At 37.6% G+C, this 16,683-nt stretch overlaps 1 protein-coding gene across 1 annotated transcript in view; it reads left to right on the top strand.

Annotated features, from left to right (window-relative positions):
* The window catches only part of LOC123690506 (beta-catenin-like protein 1), a 28,729-nt gene extending 14,355 nt beyond the window's left edge, over positions 1 to 14,374 (top strand). Inside the window, exon 5 of the mRNA XM_045633905.1 lies at positions 13,992 to 14,374. Coding sequence (XP_045489861.1) covers positions 13,992 to 14,009 — 18 coding nt within the window. The 3' untranslated portion in view covers positions 14,010 to 14,374. The remainder of the gene's footprint in view (positions 1 to 13,991) is intronic.
* Positions 14,375 to 16,683: the final 2,309 nt, after the last annotated feature.

The following is a 16,683-nucleotide window of genomic DNA, read 5'->3' as shown; positions in this document are numbered from 1 at the left end:
CTCGGCCTGCTGACATCTAGACTAAGAATTATAAAGCAGTTCTTCTCAAAAGCAGTCTAATGACAGAATATACCGATACCCGTTCTCTTTAAAAAAAGAAATATTAAAAATTAAAACCCACAGTAAAATGGTATCACAAAATACTTGATATATTTTTTTTTGTCATCACACTATTATCACATTAGTTATTCACATCAAATTACATTCATGCACCTGATGTTCGTCAAAAATATTTGAAGGTTTAATTTTACAATTACTTTTACAGTTACATTTACAACTTAAATTCAAATCTTAATTACTCATATCTGTAACGTATGGAATGTTTCGCTTATGATGGTTGATATAAAATGCACACTTAGTTTTTAGTAATGGGCCAAACCCAACAAAATAGAATAACAACGAAAAGTGGGTAGAACGAATACGCAACGTACGGTAGACAAAAATCACTGCATTTTGATGTGTAGAATGTAACTGAGCTGAAGAGAAAGCGTTTTGGATTGAGTATTCATACAAAGTTGATATTTGTCATGACAACTATGAATAAAATTAAAATAAAACACGTTTATTTTGGAACATAAGATCGTCAAGGTATCACTTTTTCCACGTCACCAAATTCGAACCCGTAGGCATCCCTACTCATTGGCAAAGAAGACAGGGTGTAGGCCGAGAGAAAAAGCCGACGTAAAAAACTCTCGGTAATTTTTAAAATAAAATAAGTCATCAAACAATACTACAACGCTCATAGCAAATTAATTAGAAGTAGCTTGCCCAGCACTAGTCCTAGTTCCTTTTATCAACTAGATAATCGCTAACTTTATAGTAAGCCTTTTTACACAGCTCCTATTTAATACATTTCCCAAATTTATTAAAAGACAGATACAAGAGCCTCTAGGATTTTATATTAAAGAAGAGTATCCCTTTTCCCAAAAAGAATTAGTAACTTAACCACTCAAATCAAATTTAATTTTTTTTTTTGCGAGCAGTTAACGTCTCCAAATATTTGAATGTTCAAATTTATATTTACAACTTTGATTTGGATTTTACTTTGCCATATGTGCAAAATATTAGAGAATGTTTATAATGACCGATATAAAATTCTCTTTTCACTTTCAGCGATGACGAAAAGTAAAAATACATAAATTTACCGAAAGACATACGTAAATATTAAACACAAAAGCTGTTTTTTTTTAATAGTGTCATCTGATTAGGGAACTCCGTGAAAGCCAGATGCTATATCTAAGCATCTGTAATATCGGGCTCTGCCTAATCTCTAAATTTGGTCTGCTAATATCTCTAACCGCACTTGAATTCAACACGCAAAGATCAACGCAAAGTTGGTTCGTCCCGTTCTTTTTCTCGATTCATAAAATTCATATCTTATTATGACTTTCTCGAATTAATTGACAATTTTAATAGTTTTAAAAAGTCTTATAACTTTCTTTGAACAATTAATTACATATTTTGTTGTAGTAAGTTTAATAAATGAACAATACTTAATAGTTTAATTTAGCGAGTTACATTCGTCATTTTGACGGTAGTAGCAATTTTACTCTAGATACCCACACAACGGCAGAAATCTCATTTAATAAACTGTGCCATGAAAACCGGTATTGTTGTTACTGAATTATGACGAAATAACGTTATGCTTAGACGAATTTCTCACTTTGCAGTCCCGGTAACACGACAACGACAAACGACCCGGTTTAAGAAAGTGAAACGAACGAATTGATATTTTAAAGATACCATAACACGGGATCTTTGTTATATCATTATATTTACTCTACTTTCGATTTTACGCCTACGAAATATTATAAGAACTGATAAGAATTTATTTAGTGAATCGGAGGTAATTCTCAGTTACTCAGATCGAAAAAACTCAGGGTAAATACCTGTGATCACCGCAACCATTACCTCGGCGTCGGCGTCGGTAGTATATGGTCGAATCCTCTTAAAAAAACGTCCGTGCCATTGTAGCATACTCTGCGTAACGGCTCGCTTGGTCCGAAGTGTAGTTACGCCATTTCGGCACGTCAATCGAGTACCGAAACTCTACACGTCACTTACGTATGGATCAGCTCTCCCGAAGTCTCTTGGAGATGTGTGATCCCACCGCTGCTGTCGGCGCGAAGCGCCTGTAAATAACGAATCCAGATTTATTAAAGCTGTCATTAAATTATTGAAGATAATGACGTCAGTAATACTGGTGTCATAGATTAGTTTGTTGGCATCTGCCATTTAATTTCGACATTAGAGTCTACACTTTAAAGGCTTCTGCGTGGTTCGACCGCTCAATCGAACTGAGGCTCGTACCAATCAGTTCCTGTATTTATAACAACCAGAATTTGTAATAAACAAGCTTCGTAACATTTCGGGTACTCGTTCCACGACCGAACCCGAATAGACAACAGAGTCAAACAGAGTCATAAGAACGAGTGTCAAAGATTACTTTAATATTTATTGTTATCTAGTCTCCAATATTTAAAATTATGATAAATAACTTTCCATAATAATAATTATGACTATGGAGTCAGAATTATTATCGATCATTGAATAGTGATTAATTATAAGATCTAGCAACATTGACAAGTTAAATGAACTAGTCATATTAACGGTTTTAAAGAGATTTGACTTCGATGTCATTAAATGATAATGACAGTGGCAGCTGACACTAACACGCCATTGCTGTAACATAAATAATAAAGAATATAAAATTACTACAGACTATCATAAAATATGAATCCCAAACATTATTAATATTTTTCGTAACAATATATAAATTTGCGCCGATATATTCGAGAGCCTTTTCAATAGATTCGGGCCTCATGCACCTTATACGAGACCCAAGTGGCTCCTTAAGGCCACGAATAAATGCTTGTTTCGTTAATTTTTTGTATAAGTGCCGTTTGGCCTCTATTGTTGTAGAAAGGGTTTCGTGTAACGTGACATAAGTCATCATCGTACTGAATAAGGATTGTAACTTATCATAAAATTCCTGAGGGGTACTATTACCCTGAGTTTGTAAGGAAATATCATTGTACAGCGCCGTCTCATCCCTCTGATCTGAGAAGTTGTTAAGTAACGCTTCCCTTATGCCACCCCAGCTCTCAGGGATGCCATTACTATTTATGAGGCAAGCGGCCGGTCCCGTTATCTTATTTAAAATGCCGTTAATCAAAGATAAATTCGATAGAGTTGATTCGGCGTCATTTTTTAAATATCTTTTCACCAGTTCATCACAAATTCTTATAAATCTAGGTAATACATGTGGGTTCCCGTCAAATTCGGGCACCACCCGTAAAGCTTTAAAAATAATATAAGGGTCGAAAGACATTTCTTCTATGTTTCTTATTCTATCAATAAAATTACTTCTGGAAGACTGTTGGTAAGTAACAGCCTTCTTATTACTTAATTCCCTCGGATGGAAAATTTTGGAACAACTAGGAAACTAGGATATATAACAACACAATAAGTAATTTGTGCAACTCACATTGGTTTTCTGGACTGCTGCATCGATTTCTAGATTCCAGGGGTTTTCTTCTTAACTCGATACTCGCTTGCGGTTTTTAGAAAAACCGGTCGGCCAGGCGGGGGGCCTCGAAACCGTTATATTTTCTTAATTTTCCGGAAAATCTTGAGTATCCTACCGACTGCGCCAATTAAATTTCACCCGCCGGTGCACTCCAAAAAAAAAACAATTTAATATCAAACTAATTTATTATAATTTACAAATTAAGAGTTATCTGTAGCGCGATGCTTACAAGAATGAATTCTTAAAACTAAGTCCTATATCTAGCGTCGCCGGTGGCGTCCTTCGTCAGCAGAAATCCTATATTGTTAGGTGCAGGGCTGGCACATAACTTCCGCTATCTTGTTTGTCAATAGATTGTTGATATTGTCAAGTGTTTTTTTATTCGTCTCAGTGACGTTTATTGAAAGTAAATTTCATTAGGGTTTACTGTTTGTGTGTGTGTGTGTGTGTGTGTGTGTGTGTGTGTGTGTGTGTGTCTGTAAATGTGCGTTTACTTGTATTCGTTTTTACAACAAACTCCCAAGCGAAATTAGAGAACTATCAGTAAATAAATTCAAAGCCCTCGTTAAAAGTAAATTAATTAATAAAGCCTTTTATAAATGTGGCGAACAATTTGTATTAAAAACTTGGCGATTGAAAAGAGTGGCGGAAAGTTTCTTGCCAGTTCTCCTTACCCGCTCTACGCCCTTGACTTGCGAACTGGTTGTAAATGCAAATTTAATTTGTTTTTTTTTTGACGTTCATAAGTGTACATGTTTACCTAGATGAATATTTTGAGTTCGAGTTTACTAGAATAAACATTCAACTTACATCAAACGTTTCACCGAGACAGTGTATCCAGGACAATGTAGCGAAGTACACACTTTCGGATATTGTGTATCCCGTGGCAATTGAAGATGAATAAGCTTTCGGGAAAACTATAATAAATTCGCCCGGATTCTGCACAGCCCGGCAAAGAGACACCGAATCCTGTAATAAATCCGGTGGGATCATCGCTATATCCGATAGCAACCACACGGATTTATTTTGGACGAACGCCGGGCACAAGCGTTCGACTGCTTTGCGAAATTTCTCGCTCTGCGAATCGTCGATGCCATACCTGGCATGCGTTCGAGCAATGTAAAAAAAAAATGTTAAACAGATAATAGATAAAATTGATTAACAGAAAATTGAAATAAATTTAAAGAGTTTGAGGAAAGCACCAACTCAGGGGTCACCGATTCTACTACCAAGCGCCAACTTCAATCTTTAATTAGCGCCTGTTCACCTGAACCTCATGGCCCAATGCTCTAGTCCAAAGGGGAGAAAAAGAAGTTGGAGGAGACACATATTTGTGCTGTTTATTATTTTCCGCTCTCAAATATATATTATATGGAAGAGCTGAGATCATTGTTACCCAAGTAGGTCTCATCAAAAATTTTCATTCTATGTAGGCGTGGCGTTAAATCCAAAAATTAAGAAAACATGTAAGACAGACTGGTCTAGAAGAATTGTCTTGTAAAAAATCAATAAAATTTAATATTATTCACACGTCCACATACCATACTTTCTTCTTTCCACTATGCATATACTCAATCCATGGGAGGCCATGAGGGTCTCTGTGCCAACAACTCGTCGAAAACAGCATTCCCAGGTGTAATGTGGGGGCAGTCATTCCAACCACGGGACCAAGGAATCCCTACTGATACACTGAAATAATGAATTGATTAATAAGAATTTAAATGCATTTCACATAAGTAGTGGCTATAGAAAATGTAAAGTAAACATTGATCAAGCCAAGGCAAAGCCCCTTATAACGTACTATGCCAGTCAGCATTTTTTTTATAGAGCAGGGGTCTAACGGGTCCTGTTGATGTTAAGTAATACCGTCGGCGATGGCCACTATTACTATTCCAGAGGGTTCGCGCTTCGTGCTGGCTTTTGGTACACTCTTTTCTTGAAGAACCCCAAGTGGAATTGCTTTGGAAATACTTCAGTGTCTAGCTGGTTCCACATAGTGGTGGTGCGCGGCAAAAACGAACGACAAACGTCGGATGATTAAACTCAGCTATTATCAATAACACAATTTAACTCAATAATATTTTACTTTCCATATAATTTTTAATACTGTCCAATACCTACGGTGTTAGTAAAATATGAAAACAACTCAAAATTGCAGTTATGACTTAGATTTTATATAATTTTCTTTAAATATTAAAATTAACTAGATAAACTTATTAAGAATATTGAGTTTCAAAATGATCTCTCACCTTCAAGTTCCAAGGATGTCTACTATAATGGTCGGTGGAATCATTATTTGGAAACCCATCATCCGCGGCACCCGTGTCTATGGAAGCTGCGTTTACACAGACATGCTTTGTCCTCGACAAGACAAGGTCCCAATATTCTTTTTCTATCGAATTTGTTTTCCGAGTTGTGGAAGACAAAAATGCATTGGAAGCGACTTCGGCTACTTTTTGAAATGCGTGGAGTTTCATTGATCGACCAGGAACAATGCAGTCTTCAGTCTCAGCAAGGGCATTTAATACTAAACCATCTTTTGTCGGGATTTCATCAGACGAATCATTATCTGTTGAATAACCTGGCTCCAGGATTTGCTTTTGTGCGTGCAAAGGACTTCGTGCACGGTTAAACATCCTTGATTGACTTCTTTCGCACAAATGCTCAACTTGTTCTATCAAATTTTCTTTCTCCAACGATGTCATCACTTCATATGGGAGTAGATATTTTTCATAAATTTGTTTAATTTTTTGACCGGGATTTTTTAAATTCTTACAACACTTTAATTGCTCAGCCACTTTGTTCTACTGTACTATTTTTGTTAACTTCTTTCGGCCACCCATTTGCTGCACTAGCTTCAATAAATGTGGTAAGTCCACTTCCAAGCCGCTTACTAATGGCGGTCGCTTGAATGGCACTTTTTGCGGTGCCAAGAGGGCTTTGAAAGCGCTTAACTTTTTGGTAGCAGCTGGCCCATATCGTTTGAACATCCGTTGGACATACTGGTTTGTAACATTAAAGTTCATGGACCCATCAAGATTACAGAGTGGTGTGAATCCATCAGGTGGTATAACTTTGCATAAGCCATATTTGGACGCTTCTGGTAAAATTTTCTCTATGTATGTGAGTGGTTCCTGGAATCAGATTAAGACACAATAATAATCTATTCAACATATTCTTGAACCACATCATTCCTATTTGGTGATCATTTTAAGCAGTAGCCGAGTGGTCTCCCTTTCCAAGTAAATACTAAACTAGTCTTTATGTTTTAGACTACTACAATAAATGTTTTGTCTGTTTATTTGACATATTAACAAATGCTAAGGTTTAATTACTGAACCCCAATTGCCTGGAGTTCTAAGTTAAATTTGTATATATAGTTAATTATAATTAAGAAAAAAATATGCAATAGATAATTTCACAAACAATAAAAAAATACTATTGCAATTGGAAATATATATATATGGTACACATTAATAGATGGCTTTATAATTTTAAAAAGAAAAATAAAACATGAACTAATTTATAAGCGGGTTATTATCTACTTATTTCAGTGGATGGAATTCAATGTTGCACAAATGTTAACAATACTGTTTGCCATATCAACTAAGCCATTGAGTTCAGTCTATTTTCACAATCCTTTTTCTATTTAATACAGAAATGTACTTCATAAGATAAGGGTGATTAAATAGTTGCTTACTTAAAAAATTAACATTGGCTATGCACAGCTGACAAAAGCACACTTGTTACTTTTAAATCATAGCTAATTATATTATCCATAATGTAAATTTCAATACTGACTTTAAATTCATCAACCATAAGTCGAAACACGGGTGCATCCAAAATGCTCATCTTTTGTTTCTTTCGTATAGTGACTTTGATAACAGGCGCAAGTCACCGCCAAATTGTCAGCAATTGCCGACATGGCTAAACCGTTTGAGAAGGAAGACATGACTGAACCGTACGAGAAGGGAAAGGTACACTGAAAGACACGCGTATCAGGAAATGATACATCGGAAGAAAAGTGAGCGTCTATATTTGTAAAGCAAAAGCCGATACACTGACATGATACAGCTTATGCTAAGTATGGACGTGTTTTTTACAAAATACGCCTTAAAGATACGACATGGACAAAATGAGCGTCCATATTTATGATACAAATAGTAGATACGATACGACTGATCGTGATACGCCAACATGCTACAAATGTGGACCCGGCTTAATATAGCTTTTAAAATAGATTTTAATAATATTTATATTTAATGTGAGTAAAGTTGTACTTGTTATTGGTATTTCGACGTAATTGCACAACCAAATTTATCCTAACCTTAACATCCGTGATGCTGGCGATCACGACCTTAATTTTTATTGGACTCACCCCAATCTGTTTTAACGTGTGTTTCGCCACGGTGGGCACCATGGGCGACAACTTTCCACAGACCACCACCAGTTGGCTGACGCCGTCTTTTCTCAAACAGGATTTCTCCGCCTTAATTTCTTTACGTTACGAGTCACTCGATCTTTGAGAGAAGTATTCGTGGAGAGTTGGGAGTCTTTGATCTTCGGGGTCACTTTAGCGATGTCCGAATTGTTAGGCGCGGCCGACTCTGAATCATTGGTTTTTACCACTTCGGGAACGGCCGTGTCGGTCCGCGTGATGTTGTCGGCGGCGGAGGAACCGAAGGATTTGCTGGAAGAGGTCGTTTCGATGGTATCGGTTATCCACGTCCGCAGGAATATCTTCTCGCTTTCTTTGAAACTTTTCCTTCTGATGTTCCGTTAATTTTTTCGGATTAAATTTCCAATTACTTTCGATCCGGACGAATGCGTCTCCGTTTTCGACCACCGTGTTCACGATGTTCACACTCTTTTACTGCCTTTAGAGTTCGTCGACTTTCTGGTCGTCTCTTTAGCCTCGACATCCGGTGACATCTTCTTCACGAGCCTCTTGATCACTCTGTCTTCGTGTGAAATCAAGGAAGAAAATATTAGTTTCACGGGACTCGACAGCACCGACGTCCGACCTGCCAAATGGGTCGCGACCCGTTTCATTCGTTCCTCGATGATGACGCTCAATTTCGAGTATTCGTTTATATTTATTAGATTATGAATACTTTTCAAGAGACATTCCACACGACGAAGCGAATCGGTATCCTGAAAAGACAACGAAATAATGAAACGATTAAAAGTGTTTTACGAATTGAGAACGAGCGCAGGACACAAAATGCAGTCGTACCAATTCTTATAAGGCTAGCAACGCACTCGCAAGCTGTTCTATAAAAAAAACTCACTTCAGCCGTCTTTGTGAAGCACGAACGCGTCGATGAGCGACTTCAAGCAGTCGAGCATAAGCCAATAGATCGTGGGACCGATGAGTTCGTCGTTCCTCTGCTTCGACAGAATTTTCAGGGTCAAATGCTCCGGTTTCCGAATGCTCGCTCCTGAAAATGTCAATCTAAAGATCAATTTAAATTTCTAAAAGGTATGTACGTTTGAATAGAACAGACCGACGAACCTCTCTCGTTTAAATACTGCTTAATCAAGGAGACGAAGCTCGTCAGCCTCAGCGGCGTGGTCGCCGATCGGTTGCTCGACAAGAACAACAACAGTTTGTCGTTGACCGAGTGAGTTATCTTCGTGTTCGATTCGTTTTTTACGTTTTCCTCGTCGAGAAGGTCATAAAAAGTAATCCAAGTCGCCGAATATTTTTCTATCTGTCAAAAATAATAAGAAAAATTAAGAATTGTATCGCGATGCATCGTCGCAGCGTCGTCTCTCGTTCGAAACTCACGTTTGAGATAATGTTTTGCTTGATCGGCCACATCACGAGGGCGACGATCCATTGAGAGTTTGAAAAATATTTATATTTCATCGTGGATTCCACGTAACAAGTCCACAAGAGCACTCCCGATTCCGAACTCGGAAGCGTTTAAACACACTCCGTACACGAGTCGAACCAGTTTTCAACGGCGTTCTGAAGTTCCTTGTCATTTTCAAAGCTGAAATGTTTAAATTTTTTTGGTTTTGGTGAAGTTGAGTGGCGCCATTGCATTGATTGCTGTTTTGTTTCTGGATTGACGTAGGATATCCACGTCTCATCGCCGGTAACAATGTGTCCTTTTGCACACAAAAATCTTATTACAGCGCGAACTTCACAGCTAGCGGGAGAAACGATTATCGCGGACATTGTCTACTGTACGCACAACTAGTAAAATTACTACTGAATCAAAACAACACCTGAAATAACTGCACGAGTAGTGCACGTACAGATATGTACAAGATTAAACGTGTAATGACTTGTCGATTCTGAAATATAAGCGAACGGCCCTTATTTTTTGAATATGCCTCGTATAACTTCTTGAATGAAAGGACAGTGTATGTAAAACACAATAATATGTTATATGGTCCAAAAACTGCCTCGAAAGGCACAATGCAAGGTGCTGCCTTACCACCTCCCTGATTGTATATTTACACAAGCGAAATTTGCAACTTCATAGACAATGTAAATAATAATGTAAATATTTTACAATTTCCTGATGATATTGTGTTAAAATATAAGTTGTCTATAACACGGATCAACATGAAATTTCACTTTGATTGCAAAGCATTAAATTTCGGTAGTTTAGGTCGTAATAAGACGGAAAAAAAAATATGGCATGAAAAACTTTGCTTTTGTTCTTAGAAGACTGATTGAACGAAATTTTTAAAAATCTCGGATTTTAATTTTCGATTGAAAATAAAACTATTGAAATAAAAATGTTTATTATTTTTATTAAGTTTTACTATCAAATTAGCTTACAGAAAATACAGTGTAAACGTTAATACCCCACTCTCACTGGGCCCCCCACTTTCATTTAGAACATTTTCCACACAGTAATTGTTATTCTTTTGAAATTACACAGATTATATACTAATATATACGTCCGCTATCTTGTTTGTCAATAGATTGTTGATATTGTCAAGTGTTTTTTTATTCGTCTCAGTGACGTTTATTGAAAGTAAATTTCATTAGGGTTTACTGTTTGTGTGTGTGTGTGTGTGTGTGTGTGTGTGTGTGTGTGTGTGTCTGTAAATGTGCGTTTACTTGTATTCGTTTTTACAACAAACTCCCAAGCGAAATTAGAGAACTATCAGTAAATAAATTCAAAGCCCTCGTTAAAAGTAAATTAATTAATAAAGCCTTTTATAAATGTGGCGAACAATTTGTATTAAAAACTTGGCGATTGAAAAGAGTGGCGGAAAGTTTCTTGCCAGTTCTCCTTACCCGCTCTACGCCCTTGACTTGCGAACTGGTTGTAAATGCAAATTTAATTTGTTTTTTTTTTGACGTTCATAAGTGTACATGTTTACCTAGATGAATATTTTGAGTTCGAGTTTACTAGAATAAACATTCAACTTACATCAAACGTTTCACCGAGACAGTGTATCCAGGACAATGTAGCGAAGTACACACTTTCGGATATTGTGTATCCCGTGGCAATTGAAGATGAATAAGCTTTCGGGAAAACTATAATAAATTCGCCCGGATTCTGCACAGCCCGGCAAAGAGACACCGAATCCTGTAATAAATCCGGTGGGATCATCGCTATATCCGATAGCAACCACACGGATTTATTTTGGACGAACGCCGGGCACAAGCGTTCGACTGCTTTGCGAAATTTCTCGCTCTGCGAATCGTCGATGCCATACCTGGCATGCGTTCGAGCAATGTAAAAAAAAAATGTTAAACAGATAATAGATAAAATTGATTAACAGAAAATTGAAATAAATTTAAAGAGTTTGAGGAAAGCACCAACTCAGGGGTCACCGATTCTACTACCAAGCGCCAACTTCAATCTTTAATTAGCGCCTGTTCACCTGAACCTCATGGCCCAATGCTCTAGTCCAAAGGGGAGAAAAAGAAGTTGGAGGAGACACATATTTGTGCTGTTTATTATTTTCCGCTCTCAAATATATATTATATGGAAGAGCTGAGATCATTGTTACCCAAGTAGGTCTCATCAAAAATTTTCATTCTATGTAGGCGTGGCGTTAAATCCAAAAATTAAGAAAACATGTAAGACAGACTGGTCTAGAAGAATTGTCTTGTAAAAAATCAATAAAATTTAATATTATTCACACGTCCACATACCATACTTTCTTCTTTCCACTATGCATATACTCAATCCATGGGAGGCCATGAGGGTCTCTGTGCCAACAACTCGTCGAAAACAGCATTCCCAGGTGTAATGTGGGGGCAGTCATTCCAACCACGGGACCAAGGAATCCCTACTGATACACTGAAATAATGAATTGATTAATAAGAATTTAAATGCATTTCACATAAGTAGTGGCTATAGAAAATGTAAAGTAAACATTGATCAAGCCAAGGCAAAGCCCCTTATAACGTACTATGCCAGTCAGCATTTTTTTTATAGAGCAGGGGTCTAACGGGTCCTGTTGATGTTAAGTAATACCGTCGGCGATGGCCACTATTACTATTCCAGAGGGTTCGCGCTTCGTGCTGGCTTTTGGTACACTCTTTTCTTGAAGAACCCCAAGTGGAATTGCTTTGGAAATACTTCAGTGTCTAGCTGGTTCCACATAGTGGTGGTGCGCGGCAAAAACGAACGACAAACGTCGGATGATTAAACTCAGCTATTATCAATAACACAATTTAACTCAATAATATTTTACTTTCCATATAATTTTTAATACTGTCCAATACCTACGGTGTTAGTAAAATATGAAAACAACTCAAAATTGCAGTTATGACTTAGATTTTATATAATTTTCTTTAAATATTAAAATTAACTAGATAAACTTATTAAGAATATTGAGTTTCAAAATGATCTCTCACCTTCAAGTTCCAAGGATGTCTACTATAATGGTCGGTGGAATCATTATTTGGAAACCCATCATCCGCGGCACCCGTGTCTATGGAAGCTGCGTTTACACAGACATGCTTTGTCCTCGACAAGACAAGGTCCCAATATTCTTTTTCTATCGAATTTGTTTTCCGAGTTGTGGAAGACAAAAATGCATTGGAAGCGACTTCGGCTACTTTTTGAAATGCGTGGAGTTTCATTGATCGACCAGGAACAATGCAGTCTTCAGTCTCAGCAAGGGCATTTAATACTAAACCATCTTTTGTCGGGATTTCATCAGACGAATCATTATCTGTTGAATAACCTGGCTCCAGGATTTGCTTTTGTGCGTGCAAAGGACTTCGTGCACGGTTAAACATCCTTGATTGACTTCTTTCGCACAAATGCTCAACTTGTTCTATCAAATTTTCTTTCTCCAACGATGTCATCACTTCATATGGGAGTAGATATTTTTCATAAATTTGTTTAATTTTTTGACCGGGATTTTTTAAATTCTTACAACACTTTAATTGCTCAGCCACTTTGTTCTACTGTACTATTTTTGTTAACTTCTTTCGGCCACCCATTTGCTGCACTAGCTTCAATAAATGTGGTAAGTCCACTTCCAAGCCGCTTACTAATGGCGGTCGCTTGAATGGCACTTTTTGCGGTGCCAAGAGGGCTTTGAAAGCGCTTAACTTTTTGGTAGCAGCTGGCCCATATCGTTTGAACATCCGTTGGACATACTGGTTTGTAACATTAAAGTTCATGGACCCATCAAGATTACAGAGTGGTGTGAATCCATCAGGTGGTATAACTTTGCATAAGCCATATTTGGACGCTTCTGGTAAAATTTTCTCTATGTATGTGAGTGGTTCCTGGAATCAGATTAAGACACAATAATAATCTATTCAACATATTCTTGAACCACATCATTCCTATTTGGTGATCATTTTAAGCAGTAGCCGAGTGGTCTCCCTTTCCAAGTAAATACTAAACTAGTCTTTATGTTTTAGACTACTACAATAAATGTTTTGTCTGTTTATTTGACATATTAACAAATGCTAAGGTTTAATTACTGAACCCCAATTGCCTGGAGTTCTAAGTTAAATTTGTATATATAGTTAATTATAATTAAGAAAAAAATATGCAATAGATAATTTCACAAACAATAAAAAAATACTATTGCAATTGGAAATATATATATATGGTACACATTAATAGATGGCTTTATAATTTTAAAAAGAAAAATAAAACATGAACTAATTTATAAGCGGGTTATTATCTACTTATTTCAGTGGATGGAATTCAATGTTGCACAAATGTTAACAATACTGTTTGCCATATCAACTAAGCCATTGAGTTCAGTCTATTTTCACAATCCTTTTTCTATTTAATACAGAAATGTACTTCATAAGATAAGGGTGATTAAATAGTTGCTTACTTAAAAAATTAACATTGGCTATGCACAGCTGACAAAAGCACACTTGTTACTTTTAAATCATAGCTAATTATATTATCCATAATGTAAATTTCAATACTGACTTTAAATTCATCAACCATAAGTCGAAACACGGGTGCATCCAAAATGCTCATCTTTTGTTTCTTTCGTATAGGAATTTCATCATCACTAGTTGAATCTCCAGAGTGACTTTGATAACAGGCGCAAGTCACCGCCAAATTGTCAGCAATTGCCGACATGGCTAAACCGTTTGAGAAGGAAGACATGACTGAACCGTACGAGAAGGGAAAGGTACACTGAAAGACACGCGTATCAGGAAATGATACATCGGAAGAAAAGTGAGCGTCTATATTTGTAAAGCAAAAGCCGATACACTGACATGATACAGCTTATGCTAAGTATGGACGTGTTTTTTACAAAATACGCCTTAAAGATACGACATGGACAAAATGAGCGTCCATATTTATGATACAAATAGTAGATACGATACGACTGATCGTGATACGCCAACATGCTACAAATGTGGACCCGGCTTAATATAGCTTTTAAAATAGATTTTAATAATATTTATATTTAATGTGAGTAAAGTTGTACTTGTTATTGGTATTTCGACGTAATTGCACAACCAAATTTATCCTAACCTTAACATCCGTGATGCTGGCGATCACGACCTTAATTTTTATTGGACTCACCCCAATCTGTTTTAACGTGTGTTTCGCCACGGTGGGCACCATGGGCGACAACTTTCCACAGACCACCACCAGTTGGCTGACGCCGTCTTTTCTCAAACAGGATTTCTCCGCCTTAATTTCTTTACGTTACGAGTCACTCGATCTTTGAGAGAAGTATTCGTGGAGAGTTGGGAGTCTTTGATCTTCGGGGTCACTTTAGCGATGTCCGAATTGTTAGGCGCGGCCGACTCTGAATCATTGGTTTTTACCACTTCGGGAACGGCCGTGTCGGTCCGCGTGATGTTGTCGGCGGCGGAGGAACCGAAGGATTTGCTGGAAGAGGTCGTTTCGATGGTATCGGTTATCCACGTCCGCAGGAATATCTTCTCGCTTTCTTTGAAACTTTTCCTTCTGATGTTCCGTTAATTTTTTCGGATTAAATTTCCAATTACTTTCGATCCGGACGAATGCGTCTCCGTTTTCGACCACCGTGTTCACGATGTTCACACTCTTTTACTGCCTTTAGAGTTCGTCGACTTTCTGGTCGTCTCTTTAGCCTCGACATCCGGTGACATCTTCTTCACGAGCCTCTTGATCACTCTGTCTTCGTGTGAAATCAAGGAAGAAAATATTAGTTTCACGGGACTCGACAGCACCGACGTCCGACCTGCCAAATGGGTCGCGACCCGTTTCATTCGTTCCTCGATGATGACGCTCAATTTCGAGTATTCGTTTATATTTATTAGATTATGAATACTTTTCAAGAGACATTCCACACGACGAAGCGAATCGGTATCCTGAAAAGACAACGAAATAATGAAACGATTAAAAGTGTTTTACGAATTGAGAACGAGCGCAGGACACAAAATGCAGTCGTACCAATTCTTATAAGGCTAGCAACGCACTCGCAAGCTGTTCTATAAAAAAAACTCACTTCAGCCGTCTTTGTGAAGCACGAACGCGTCGATGAGCGACTTCAAGCAGTCGAGCATAAGCCAATAGATCGTGGGACCGATGAGTTCGTCGTTCCTCTGCTTCGACAGAATTTTCAGGGTCAAATGCTCCGGTTTCCGAATGCTCGCTCCTGAAAATGTCAATCTAAAGATCAATTTAAATTTCTAAAAGGTATGTACGTTTGAATAGAACAGACCGACGAACCTCTCTCGTTTAAATACTGCTTAATCAAGGAGACGAAGCTCGTCAGCCTCAGCGGCGTGGTCGCCGATCGGTTGCTCGACAAGAACAACAACAGTTTGTCGTTGACCGAGTGAGTTATCTTCGTGTTCGATTCGTTTTTTACGTTTTCCTCGTCGAGAAGGTCATAAAAAGTAATCCAAGTCGCCGAATATTTTTCTATCTGTCAAAAATAATAAGAAAAATTAAGAATTGTATCGCGATGCATCGTCGCAGCGTCGTCTCTCGTTCGAAACTCACGTTTGAGATAATGTTTTGCTTGATCGGCCACATCACGAGGGCGACGATCCATTGAGAGTTTGAAAAATATTTATATTTCATCGTGGATTCCACGTAACAAGTCCACAAGAGCACTCCCGATTCCGAACTCGGAAGCGTTTAAACACACTCCGTACACGAGTCGAACCAGTTTTCAACGGCGTTCTGAAGTTCCTTGTCATTTTCAAAGCTGAAATGTTTAAATTTTTTTGGTTTTGGTGAAGTTGAGTGGCGCCATTGCATTGATTGCTGTTTTGTTTCTGGATTGACGTAGGATATCCACGTCTCATCGCCGGTAACAATGTGTCCTTTTGCACACAAAAATCTTATTACAGCGCGAACTTCACAGCTAGCGGGAGAAACGATTATCGCGGACATTGTCTACTGTACGCACAACTAGTAAAATTACTACTGAATCAAAACAACACCTGAAATAACTGCACGAGTAGTGCACGTACAGATATGTACAAGATTAAACGTGTAATGACTTGTCGATTCTGAAATATAAGCGAACGGCCCTTATTTTTTGAATATGCCTCGTATAACTTCTTGAATGAAAGGACAGTGTATGTAAAACACAATAATATGTTATATGGTCCAAAAACTGCCTCGAAAGGCACAATGCAAGGTGCTGCCTTACCACCTCCCTGATTGTATATTTACACAAGCGAAATTTGCAACTTCATAGACAATGTAAATAATAATGTAAATATTTTACAATTT

Source organism: Pieris rapae, chromosome W, assembly GCF_905147795.1.
Source record: "Pieris rapae chromosome W, ilPieRapa1.1, whole genome shotgun sequence".
NCBI lineage: Eukaryota > Metazoa > Arthropoda > Insecta > Lepidoptera > Pieridae > Pieris > Pieris rapae.
This window is presented reverse-complemented; position numbering and strand designations above follow the sequence as displayed.